Source organism: Notothenia coriiceps, unplaced genomic scaffold (assembly GCF_000735185.1).
Source record: "Notothenia coriiceps isolate Sejong01 unplaced genomic scaffold, NC01 NC01_scaffold00027160, whole genome shotgun sequence".
In the NCBI taxonomy this organism is placed as follows: Eukaryota; Metazoa; Chordata; class Actinopteri; order Perciformes; family Nototheniidae; genus Notothenia; species Notothenia coriiceps.
Window position 1 is genome coordinate 143,096 of NW_011359861.1, and position 13,289 is coordinate 156,384.

The 13,289-nt window shown below is 41.5% G+C and overlaps 1 protein-coding gene across 1 annotated transcript; it reads right to left on the reverse strand.

Annotated features, from left to right (window-relative positions):
- Positions 1 to 784: 784 nt before the first annotated feature.
- Positions 785 to 7,347, reverse strand: plagl2 (pleiomorphic adenoma gene-like 2). The gene has a single exon (XM_010785123.1). It carries the CDS (start codon positions 7,339 to 7,341, stop codon positions 5,902 to 5,904), a length of 1,440 nt encoding a protein of 479 aa, XP_010783425.1. The 5' UTR covers positions 7,342 to 7,347; the 3' UTR covers positions 785 to 5,901.
- Positions 7,348 to 13,289: the final 5,942 nt, after the last annotated feature.

Here is a 13,289-nt window from a genome sequence, read left to right on the forward strand (position 1 = left end):
CTCAGGCCTCAATAACATACTGAAAACATCCTCTGAATGTTGCTTGGAGAATGTTCTTCATTTGTTATCATGTAACATTGAGGGAAGGTTTAATAAAAAACATCTTTAATGTGTTACCCAACAACGTCCAAAACACATCCTTAGAATGTTGCAGGCAAAACGTTCCACCTTTGTTAACATATCACATTAAAGGAACATTTTATAAAAAAGCTTTCTTTCATCTCAGGCCTGAATAACATCCTCAAAACATCCTCTGAATGTTGCAGTTAAAACGTTATGTCTTAGTTAACCTTAAACCTTATAGGAACATTATTTGAAAAAATAAACATTCTAAAAACGTTCTTTGAACATCAGATTAAAACGTTTCTTTAAAACCTTATTAGAACCTGTAGGTAATGTTAGCCAAAAACTGTGAGAACGTTACCCGCTAGCTGGGTTGTCCTTTCGAGTCATCTGTCTCAAGTCAAGTGTCAAGTCATGAATACCAAGTCAATTTAAAGTCAAGTATTTTATCAATGTTAGTCAAGCAAGTCTCAAGTCCAAAAATATGCAACTCGAGTCAAGTCATGTGACTCGAGTCCCCCACCTCTGGGGGCGCGGCTGTTCTTATGTTCTCTGAGGGGAGGCTCACCTTCCCACACTTTGAAAACCCCTGCTCTATGATATGGTTGTGTAAAAGGGCTTAGGCCATCTTACAATAATAATGATCTATGTCTATTGATAGTGAATTTAGATTTGAAAAAGAAAGTGTTCAAAAATCAAAAAAGAATACGAAGAGAGTATGAAACGGCTGGTTTGTCTTTTAATCATTTCAACATAACACATGACAAGTCAAAGATACACTGTACTGTACAATAAGTAAATAGTTCTGTTGTGTTCATCATCTCTTTGGATCAACCAATATACAAATCTGTCACTTCTAAATTGCAGCAACTGATTGCATGTGAGATATGTAACAAAAAAAGCAAAGACTTCTCATTTTCTTTCTTTCTCCGAAGCACATCCTTTATATAATTCTCCCTGTAGTTGATAAACTCCATGCTATAGAAAATAGTGTAAGTGAATGCAAATATTCTATTTTCGTTCACCTTTTTTCACCCTTTTTATTCCAGAGGTGGCTGTTATAGCAAGTGAAACAAATAAAATGGGCTATGTCACTAAACGAGATACACAAAGAGGTTGGAATGCAAGACTTACAATAAGCTAGAAATATATAAAACTACACGTGGATGTCGCCTGCATCAGACAGTACCCAGTTCCTTACTAAAAGCAAAAAAAAAAGAGAGGGAGATAAAGGACAAGCATTATTAAGTCAAATCAGTTATACTGATGAACAAATTCCCTTAAAATGTTTGTGTTCTGCACCTAGTAGTAAAGAGGAAAGATGAGGATAAGTGCATCCCTAGTAGGTGCAGATCGAGGTAATGGAGCTACAGCCAAGCCAAGGAACAGGAACACATCTCTGAGTCAGGGGAGGGTCATGCATACACAATATACACACATATATATAAAGTCGTGCTCATTTGGAATCTCCTCTCAGTGTCAGCTAACATTATGGAAGCCAAGATCTGCCAGAAAAAGATTAAAAAAAAAGATCAAGACTACTACTAAAGAAATAATGACGGTAAGTTAAAATATGAGATATACTCAATACTAAGATAAAAGTCACAATTATGACAAAGTTATGACATTATAATGTAGAGTAAATTGCATTTCAAATAACTGAGTCAAGTAATAATCTTGTATGTATGCACATTATGTAGTAGTTGTAAGGAAATAGAAGTTAAAATGATAACTCAAAATTACATTAAGGCTTAAAAAGAAGTGAAAAAAGGTTTTACTAGGATATTTGTTCAATGTTCCCTTAAATGGTTGAAAGAAAAAGTAATTGTTTGAGGTTATTTAAAAAAGTTTACCAGATAGTAAACATCTTCACTTACAAAGTCTTAATTATGATGGTGGATTATTGTGATCAAGCATAATTAATCGTTTTTGATCTCACGTAACTTTGCGTAGTGATTTAACTTTATTTGGCAGAAATGGACTTCCATACAGATCGATTCCTTAAACAGGGCCTGTCTTTCTTTTGTTTGTTTTTACTAGAAGGATCTTTTAATGATTCAATTCACCCAGTCCTGGTTGAATCACTCTTGTGACAGGCGTCCCTAATGAGCTCAGGTGGGACAATGATATCTGTGTTTCACAGCCTGACTATACGTTTTCTACGTTTTTCACTGTTGTCTTAAAATATCTACAAGTATGTTTAGTTCCATTAATTTAAAGGCACACACATGATTCATTTTGAGCTGGAGTTGTTCCTTTTGGCAGGACAACAGCTCAGTGACCAAGGCTTAAAGTGCTAAGTTTGGGGTTATTCATGTCTGGATTTCGTTCAGTTACACTGTCTAAAAGTGGCGTGCAGATGGGTTCTGTTGCAACAGCGTTTAAAGGCAGGCTGTGGTCAGGCTGTGGCTTTGACATTTGACTGACAACAGTCTGGTTTCCCCCCCACTCAGAAATGGTGTGGCTGTTCTTTTCATACACTTGGCTGTAGAGTTTGATTAGACATTTATGAGAGAGAAACCAAAGCTGGTTACCCCAAAACAAAAAGAAAGATTTCAAAGGAGAGGGGCTCTTATTTAAAAGGATATTAGTGAAAGTTCTATCAAAAATACTGTTATTCTTTTGGAGAAGAGAAATACACAAAGGTTGATAAAGTCTACACATCAAACTAATGGCACATACATATACAGGATCAATACAATAGTAAAAACACATGAACATATAAGCTGAATTTTAAAAGAAAAAATACTCTTTTTTTAAAGGTTGAAAGTGCTAGAATTCAGATTAGCTCACAAAAACCCAGGGAGGACAAACGTAATACATGCCAAATGCTTTTCTTTCATTTACATTTTTTAGGATTTATTTCATATTTGGGAAAAAAGTATAAATGCTCAATTTGATTGCTACAAATGTGGCTAATCTAAGATGTTTTTTCTTAAAAAACACCTTTTTTGAATTGATAACAATTTAAATTTAAATCTTGCCTTTTTATATACGTATATGCTACATCATGTAAATTCTCATAAAGGTGACGTTAGCTAATTTATTTAGAATCAATACACAGTTTTAATCATCTTACAAGTCATGATCAAAATAGTGACTTTCCAGGGGGGAGACAAATATGAGTGAAATTCAGATTACCGGTAGTTCAGAACTTGGATTATAAAATGTATAATTTTAGAGATAAGGTTCATGGTCGGGGGGTTCATATCCTACAGTATAAAAACATCTTGTAGCATTTTTGTAACTGCAAAAATGTAGTTTCTTCTCCCCAGGTTTTGGTAAGAAAAAATAAAACAAATAAAAATGAGGTGATGTGTTGTGTTGTTTTTCGAGGTCCTGTTTTAAACAAACAGAAAATAATATATCATATGACAACAAACAAAACAAATATATGACTACGAGCAATAACCCAGGTTGCCAGTCAGTCATGTCCCCACCCCCGCACTTTGAATGTCAAAGCCTGGGAATTTCGGTGACTGCGTTCCTCTGGATGTATCGCCTTCTCAGACCCTTTACCTTTGACTCTACAAAGCAGCGAGAGAGGAGGCGAGTATAGGGGGGGGTTAGGGGGGGATAGGGTTCCGGGGATGATGAACACTTTGTCGGTTCTGTTTGTGCATGTTTTCAGCTCGCTGTCCCTCTTGCAAAAAAAAAAAAATTGAAATGTTCTAGTGGTCTACTGTTGTCGTCCATCAGCAACCGTAGCTAAAAGCAGCAATGTGTTTTATTTTTCATTTTTATGTGCTGTGTTTTCCTGTTTTTCTTTGTTTAACATTTAATGGCGATCGGGGCCTGTGGCGTGACGACTGCTGAAGGCAGAGTGAGCGAAGGGGCCTTTTGTATGCCTGCAAAGACACTAAAGGGAGTGTCCCAGATGGAGCTGTTCACTGGAAAAACTGAACCGTTTACTTTAATTGTGTTATGTCAACAGATTTCACAAAACTGTACTAGGTTAGCTGAAAGCAATAATATTAACTTTAAATAAAATAAAATTGGTTCAACTTAATATTATTGCTTTCATCTAACCTAATACTAATAATCTGTTGACATATTACATTTAATTAAAGTTAACGTTTCAGTTCTTTCAGTTTGTCACAGACAGAACGTTAACATTGGGCTCAGGTTTTTATAGGCTGAAGATGATTGGTTGGTGAGGATTTAAACTCCCAGTGAATCCACTGGGATCGCAGTGGGACTCACCACAGCACAGTTACATATTCCACTGGATGAGACCTCCAGAGGCCGACCATGTGAGCATCCCAACAATCTATCCAACTCAAATACTAGTTGATTATTCAGCCACTAACAGCCTTTTATAGAAGACTCGTTCTGATTCCACTACACTAACTCAAGTACATGTAAAGGTAAAGGTTGGATATGACAGAGAAAGCTTAAGGGAAAAAGCTAATACTTCATCCATTTGATAAAAACAAACGCAAGATACACACAAATGCAAACCTGCCAGACATCAAAAACATCATCACTTAGTTTTAATATGTCTACCTAAAATACACCTTACTGAGATAAAAGCAATAATAATATTCATTTTTGAGATATATTTCGTACACTGCAATAACATTCTTTAACACATTTTGACTCATCTGTCACTGAAGTTCTCTTGTTGTTTTGCCATTCACATATGTCAGGGTTCATCATTATGAATGATTATTGATGATCATTATTGATGATGCAGCTTTTTGAAAGACTGCCTAAAGACGTGTTTGTTCCAAAAATATATTTGTAGGTATGTTGGGCAGCCAAGTTATCGATATGCATTATTCTCATTGGAGCTTTTATAGATAACTGTTAGATGGAGACAGGTGAAGGAAGGAGAGTGAGGAGAACGTCTGTGGAAACCTCCGGAAGTCACGAGGAAGGAGATTCCTAATGGTCAAGTGCCTTCTGCTTTAAAGAAAAGTGCTTCTCTTGAGGAACAGTAAAAAAGCCAGCATGATATTACATCGTTTTCAACACACACTTTTACTCACGATTCTTTCTTTGTTTTTTCTTAAAAATGTGTGTGACCGAGTTAATAGGATAATAGTTAATAGTTCATTTTAGTGACCTATTTTCATTTAAACTGACTGGACTCTAGGAGCGCATAAGTGACAGGTAAAAGTCAATCATAGGGGATCATGTCATGGTTTGAAGAGCACTTTCTTCGAAGCAGAAGGGGTTTGTGGCTCTACTCAGGCTGTCTGGAGGAGGATTTTAAAGTTTAAGTTCAATCATTGTTTAAATGTCTAAATCTCTCCATTCCTTCACTGGGAGAGAGGGGGGCTCTCTGCACTGTTCATGACGTTTAGGTTATTAGAGCGGGAGGTTCAAAACTCAAGATGAGACACATTCTACCATTTTCTTACATTTGGAAAAGAAAAATAAAGTAAAACAAAATATCCACTTCAAACTATATTTTTTTCTGGGTCACAACAAGACAGACAATTTTCACTAAAAAATTATCTTCATTTTTGTTTTGTTATATTATTACCTAAAGTATGCAGAACCACGCCTTTTGGCCTACTGATGACCCTGCCCTCTATACTACTAAATAGGGGATGGGAGGGGGATAAAAAGGGAAGTAAATCGAAATAAAAAGGATGGTTTAATACATGGTTATAACTATAGGATAGGGTAGGGGGGGGGGGGNGCCTAAATAAAAGCTGCTTCAACTTCTTTTCTCACCTTCTCCTTTGAGGTTTGACTTCCTTTTAAGGCTCAATCAAAAGCTTTTGTGCACTTTCATTTAAGGCTTCTAAGTGTTCATCCGTGTTTCATTTATTATGATTCTCCAACTTCTTTAAAACAAACCACAGCCCCAGATATATCCACCGCCTCTCACTGGAAGGCCTGGTGGAAGCGAGGCAGTGTGGTGTTGCTAAAGCTGGAGCTGAACACCGGTGGGAGGTGGTGCAGGGGTCCGAGGCCCAGAACCCCACCGGAGCTCTGGTGCTCCTGAGGTTGCGGTTGCAAAGAGGTAAAAGGTGCCGTGGCGACAGCTGCACCGTGGGGCTCGGCAGCGTGCAGAGATGAGGAAGAGGAGGAGGAAGACGAGGGGGTCGCGGATGAGGTGTAGCCCATCACCAGCCCTCCCGTGCTCATGGGGGCGTTGTAGGGAGGCAGGTTGAGGGGCAGGAACCCCAGCAGGTGGGAGAAGTCCATGTTAGCAGCACACAGAGACTCAGCGAGCACCGCTGGGCTCTTGGACAGGAGGTGGTCCCCGCAGAGCTCGTCCACCAGGCCGGAGGTGGGCTCCAGGCCATCCTTGGGGGGTGAGGCAGCAGAGTGAGGGTCTGCAGAGTGGAGCGGGCCCGGAGAGCCGCTCTGCAGGTCCATGAGGAAGCTCTCCATCTCCACTTTCAAGGGCTTGTCCAGCAGGTATGAGGTAGATCCCAGCTGGTATTTGTGGGCTTGCTGGGGACCCGGAGACTGGTGGTGTGTGGGCAGCGGGGGGGAATGGTGGTGGTGGTGGTGGTGGTGGTGATGGTGGTGGTGGTGGGAGTGTGGGTGAAGAGGTCCAGGGGTTTCCATGTGACACCCCATGCCCATAGCTGCAGACAACGGACTGGGCATCAGGGACGGGTGAGGGTGACCCCCCCCAGTATTAGACATGGTCTGGAGATGGTGGGGGTTGTACATGCCCATTGAAAAAGGGGCCCCACCGGAGAACGGTTTGCCCATCATGGGGTCTTTGTTGGGCCCCATGCCGCACATCATGGGGCTGAGCTCCTCCTTCACAGAGCAGGGTGGAGACCCAGAGGCTAAAAGACCCAACATGTCAGGGGGCTCCGTCTTGATCCTCAGCAGCTCCTGAGAGTGGCTCTTCTTCACATGTCGGGTCAGGTGGTCCTTCCTGCCGAAGCGCTGGGCACAGTACTGGCACAGGAAGTCTTTTCGGCCCGTGTGCACCACCATGTGCCGTCTCACGTCCTTCCGGGTGTAGAAGCGACGGTCACAGTGATCACACGGGTGCTTCTTCTCCTTGGTGCCGCCTGAAGATTTCCCGGAGTGGCTTTTGAGGTGCTCCAACAGAATGGGGGTGCTCTCGTAGCTCTGCATGCACACTTTACAGGTGAGATCCCCCGCTGTGGCAGAGTGCATGGCCACATGGCGCTTGTACCCCAGCTTGGTGTTGTAGTGCTTCCCACACTCCACACACTTGAAGGCCTCCTTGTTGGGGTCATGGGTCTGCAGGTGGTTCTTCAGGTGGTCTTTGCGGTGGAACATTTTTTCACAGAACGAACACTGATGGGTCTTCTGTGGAGAGTGTGTGGCCATATGCCTACGAAGGAACACAAGAAGAAAGAAAGACATAGTAAATGGTTGGGGTGTTTTAGGAGAAGTTACACATTCCTTGTCCTTTTGCCACATGTGTTGGGCAGTCTGTTAGCAGTGTGCATGCTAAAGTGGGGCAGGAATTCCTCCATCGGGTCCATTTATACATACATGAGTCATAGTGGTTTGCATCCAGGACCCAAAGTGGGTTTTAAAAAAACCACATCCTGTGATTCACAGGACTCCAAACATCCTATATGTTTGAGACTTTCACGTTTGGAACCCTGTCCCAGGTCTGAGAACACTCCACCCCAAAGTCCAGTTTTCTTTATTAGTGTGAACACTGTCCCCCCCCCCTGGGGTTCATTTGGCTGTGCTCTTGAGTACAATTAATGTGGACTCGGGTATGGTTAATATCGGGTTTAAAAAAACTTTACCAAAAAAGTGTGTCCTTATTTACCGTCCTTTTAGCTCTGACTTTGGTCTCAGCCTACGGGAGGCAGTATCTGTGTTTAAAGCCTCACACTCCACTCACTGATCCTGTCTGTGTGTTTGGAGCAGGATAAGTAGTGTACTGAAACAATAAAGTTGTGGCCTGCGAAACCGAAACAACAAGCTGAAAGACACCAAAACCCAGAAATCAGTGGGATTGTTTCTGTAAACTACGCTTTTACAGACAATCAGTAATTGTATCTATATTAATCTAAAGGCAATGGTGGATAAGATAAACCTCAGATTCAGTTAATGTTTCCTGAAAATCAAGTCACTCTTTTTCCAGGTTCATACGGATTAAATACGAGCAGTGTTGTAAGTAACTAAGTACATTTACTCAAGTACTGTACTTAAAGGTAGAAGAATAAGAATGGAGAAACCAGCTTGAGTGCGCTAGAATTTGAAAGTATACAAAAAAATCTGACTTCCTTACAGAGCCCCTCCTCCAACACACACGGACGCGCACATGACCAATGAGGGTACGAGATAAGTTTGTGCACAGATGGAAGGCTGACAGGCAGGTAGGCCATCCAGTTATTTTAGCCGGTCCGGCTAAAATGACTGGTCGTGCTTTTTACAGCGCTACGGCTTCCACATATGACATTTTTTATGTATTTATTGCCAAAGCATTTCATATATTCATTGCTATCGGGATGTTAAGAGCATTCCATGGAATATAACAACAAGTGTATCTGAAGTGAATTACCTACCCCACCTTTAAGTACAATTTTGAGATACTTGTACTTTAAGTAAAGTACAAGTATCTCAAAATTGTACTTAAAGGTGGGGTAGGTAATTCACTTCAGATACACTTGTTGTTATATTCCATGGAATGCTCTTAACATCCCGATNTGTGTCGTAACAAACATGAGATATAAACACAACATATTTTTGTATTTCACGAATATCACATATGATGCAAGTATTATACTAAGTCAGGGTCATGTTTGGGCTTGTTCGGACGCTCCTGTGTGAAGTTAAGCCACCAGAGAGGCTGGTCATGGGGTGTCTTTTGAGTTCAGGGCTCTATTTGTTTATTTCTACACATTGATGGTGGTGGGATTCTCTAGCAGTTGTAATCTGGCCTCTGTCTGTCGGTGTGCGCCTTTGTGAATTGCTGTTTGAGCGGCCGCTTTTGGTTGGGGGGGGGGATGTGTCCATGATTTTGCATTCGGCTTGACCAGAACTCTGTTGTATGTCGCTTGTGTGTTTGCGGAGGAGAGAGGCAGGGAGGACACGGGCATGGTTCAGGGCAGAATGTGCGATGGCTGGGTAGGCTGTACAATAGACCGGGCTCCCTTGAGGGTGGTCAAATGGGGCGGGTGTCACCCCTGCCACCTCGCGGGCTGGGATGAGCGCACCCACACAACGCTACAGCGTGTCAGGTCGCTTTTTAACCACCGCTGTGAAACACAACATAGCCCATTATGAGAACAAAACACACATCTGGCGACACTTGCGACATGCGTGAGCATACAGGCCACACATGTGTGTATTCTTCGGGCTGCTAGAAGGAGATTACATGAACACACACACACCTTTCTCACATGTTGTAGCCACAACCTGTGTATAAGATGTTTTGTGCCATTTCTATGTAAACATGTAACATTTTAGCATCTGCAAAAGCAAATATGTATTGATTTCCTCCCATTTGCTTAACCTCATTGACCTTCCGACGAGATCCGGCTAGTACATTGGAGCTGTGATGTATGTGCATTCTGTCACATATGCCCACATGTGTTTACGGTACTTGGGCCCGCGCTCTCGGGCGGCTCCGCCGAGCGGAACATTGTGATCAGCGTTGTGTCCTCAACCTGCGACTGAGCTTGTGTGTTTAGCAGCTGAGGTCCACAGAGGTCACTGAGGTGTAGAATAAGGGGAATGTGGAGATGAGAGGAAGAGAGCTTCAGCAGGAACACCGTTTAATATAGTTTGTGGTTGATTTTAATTTTAAAAAACTGCAGTTCGGGTGGGGGGACAGGTTCTGGCTGTCACAATGGTTCCACGCTCAAAGTTTGAAACAGTACTGCTGGTTAGTGGGTTGTCCCCCCCCCCCACCCCCCCCCCCCCCGGCTTAACCTTTTTAGCCTGGCCATGTTTTTGTGTGTTTCTCAGGAGATTCCAAGAGTCTTATCAAGTTTCATATAAGTACATACATGTACACACATAAGCACACACAAGCTGACTGTGCAGTATTATTGGTCTTAAGACATGATGAGGGATGAGGCTGGTCCTTTTCATTCAGTTTTCTTTTTACAAATACATTTTTATGCTTAGACTGCGACTGAGAATGTAATCATTCACAAAACTTTTTTACTCTGCAGTCAGACTTGTAATTCAACGCCCCCTAGTGAGCTCAGAGCAAACTGACTTTTCAGATGAAATTTGAGGCGACATATTTAAGTTGGAGAGGATTCATTTTTTTTTAATGATATTCTGACATTTTGAGTTGTTGTTTACATCAACAGATTTACCCAAAAATCGGCCAATGCTTTAAAATAAAATTAACTTCTGAGCTACTTTTTGTGGACTGACCTTTGTTTTTGTCATGCTTACTCTCTCCTGCAGGACAGTAAAAATGCAGAGCAGTGTTTCCCACTCACCGCCAACCATAGCTGTTGGGACTGGGTGAGGAGAAGAGACAAGAGAGAGTGAAGAAGAGGAGCGAGTGAAGCAGAGAGAGGAGGAAAGTGCGGAGAGAAAGAAGGACAATAAGTATTTCAACAGGTAAAAAGTTAGCAGCAGAATATGTTTCATTCTCACCAAGGGTCTTCATTACTCACTGCCCTCTGAGGAAGACTTATTCAGTCACTCTGCCTCAGCACAGCAGGAAAAATAATAAAAGTCCTCGCACCCTGGACACCATCGGATCGCTCTCCTGCCCTCTGGTAGACGTTATAGCCACCAGAAGTCGAACAAAAAGACTCAAAACTGTTTTTTACCACATTTGGTAACAAAATAATGGCAAATGCTACAAATAGTCATCAAAACACAATTATTCCTGAATTGATGTATCTATTTATTTATTAAGTGTTCAACTCAGACATGCAAATGTCTGGTTTAAACTTACGCTGAAACTGAAACGTTGACTTGTTATGTCAACAGATTCCATATAACTTTATTAGGTTAGTTGAAAGCAATAATATTAAGTTTTAAATAAAAAATATTGTGTTCAACTTAATATAGTTGCTTTCCACTAACCTGATACAGTTATGTGAAATTGGTATACACTTAATTCAATTCAACGTTTCAGTTTTTCAGTGCAGTTATTTGGAATGCATTTATACATTTCTTTGAGTGTATAGATACATATATATATATATATATATATATATGTATGTTATTGCTTGTTGATATGTAGATGTGCACTGACAGGATTGCTTTGTACCTGTACAATGACAATAAAGGAATTAACTTCAGATACATTTTTCCACAAGCTTGGAAACGGCTTTAAAGCATGTTCTTTCTATCACACAGCAGATTTTGGCTTACCTCGATGTCCCCACTGGATTATTGGCTCTTCCTGTGAGCTGTTGAGCATCTTCTCTTTTTTCTGACAAACCCCCCCACTCCTACGTTGAGCCTGGGAGGTCCACCAGTGGGTTTTCATGGCTGCGGCACTCTAGGGCTGCCATGGCAGCTGCTGCCGCCGATGCCTCACAACGTTTTACCACACTGACACCGGAGGAAGAGGGACGACGGACCGCCAAGCTGTTTGGGAGCGCCCCGCTGCCACGGATAGAGAGAGAGAGAGAGCGAGAGAGGGAGAGAGAGAGAGAGAGGGAAGGAGGAGAGGGAGGGGGAGCGAGCGAGTGTCTGGTGTGCGGGGCCCTGTTGGCCTCACAGGAGAAGCTCCGGCTCCACGCCCTGAGTCACACGGGAGAGAAACCCTTCCACTGCTCACAGCCACACTGCCCCAAGGCCTTCAGCTCCAAATACAAACTCTTCAGGTACTGACCGCCCCCCCATACCGCTCAGTACCACTCACATCCTTTAAATGCAGAATTAAATGACTATATAACTTTCTCAGAATCCCCAATGAGCAGCTTAAAAAGGCTATCATCTTTTACTTAAATTCAGAGGTGGGAGAAGTACTCATATCTTGTACTTTTAGTAAAAGTACTCAGATCTTGTACTTGAGTAAAAGTAGAAGTACCAGAGTGTAGGAATACTCTGTTACAGTAAAAGTCCTGCATTCAAAATGTTACTCAAGTAAAAGTACAGAGGTATTAGCACCAAAATATAGTGAAAGTAGCGACAGTAAAAGTAGTGATTGTGCAGATTGGTCCATTTCAGAATAATATATATGATATGTTTTATAATGATTGATCATGAAAGTGTTCTCAAAGCTGGTAAAGGTGCAGCTAGTTTGAATTACTTTGTATACTGCAGGGTAGCTTGTGAATTTACTCCAGGTGGAACTAAAGTCTGATTTAACACTTGATTATATTTCACATCATTCATCCACATCTGTGAAGTAACTACAGGTATTAAATACATGGAGTGGAGGAAAAGTACACCATTTAAGTATGAAGTAGCAGAACATGGAAATACTCAAGTAAAGTAAACTCTAAATTAGTTCTTTGACTGTCTGAGGTACTTATCTTAGAACTCTGACAATAACTTTGTCTTCGCACCGGATGTCAAACATAGACCAGAAAATACTTACAGTTCTTACAAAAATATAAATTTTAACACTCAACAACCAATGATAAGAGAGATTGTCTACTTCACTTGTAAACTCACAAGGAAATCAAACGTATGATTGAAGAACGTGGATTATCAATGGGTTATTAAACACGGTGTGTGTCTTAAAAGAGATTCTTGTGGTTTTGGAGTAAAAATGGAAGAATTTATAAGTCCAACTCCAGTAATTGTAAAACCTAACTTGGCTCTCATGACCATCAAGAAGTTAATTATTTTACTTGGTAGTTTTTATGGTCCGAAAAGGGATTATTAACACGTTGTCACACACTCTAGAGGTCGTCCCTTGTCTCTCAGTCACTTGAGTGGACTCTCAAGAGGTCAACCGTCCGACCTGAAGAGGTCTTCTAGAGAGTCGTCGAATTAGACTTAGGACGTCTTACGAAGGTGAGTCCCAGGTCTAGGGGAGTCTGACCGCTCACCAGCCTGAAGTTCTCCCCATTCTCTCCCCTACTCCGGTCTCGTCTTGCACCTAGAGACTGTCCTGACGCGAGAGGTCAGACTATTCTTTGGTACTACATGTTTAGGTTACTATAGTTATAGTCTTTCTTCGTCACCCAAGTTATTCTGTGTGTTCTCAGTCTAGGTTATTCTTTGTGTAGCTACGTAATAAAATTTAACTTCGTCGTCAAATAGTAAGCTCGTCGAGACACTTCGTAAACTTTTACATAAACGTCGGAGACACGTTCAGAACAAAAGACAGAAATCCCGTCTCCACATTTCATTGTAATTCATATGTAAATGAGTTCATGAAC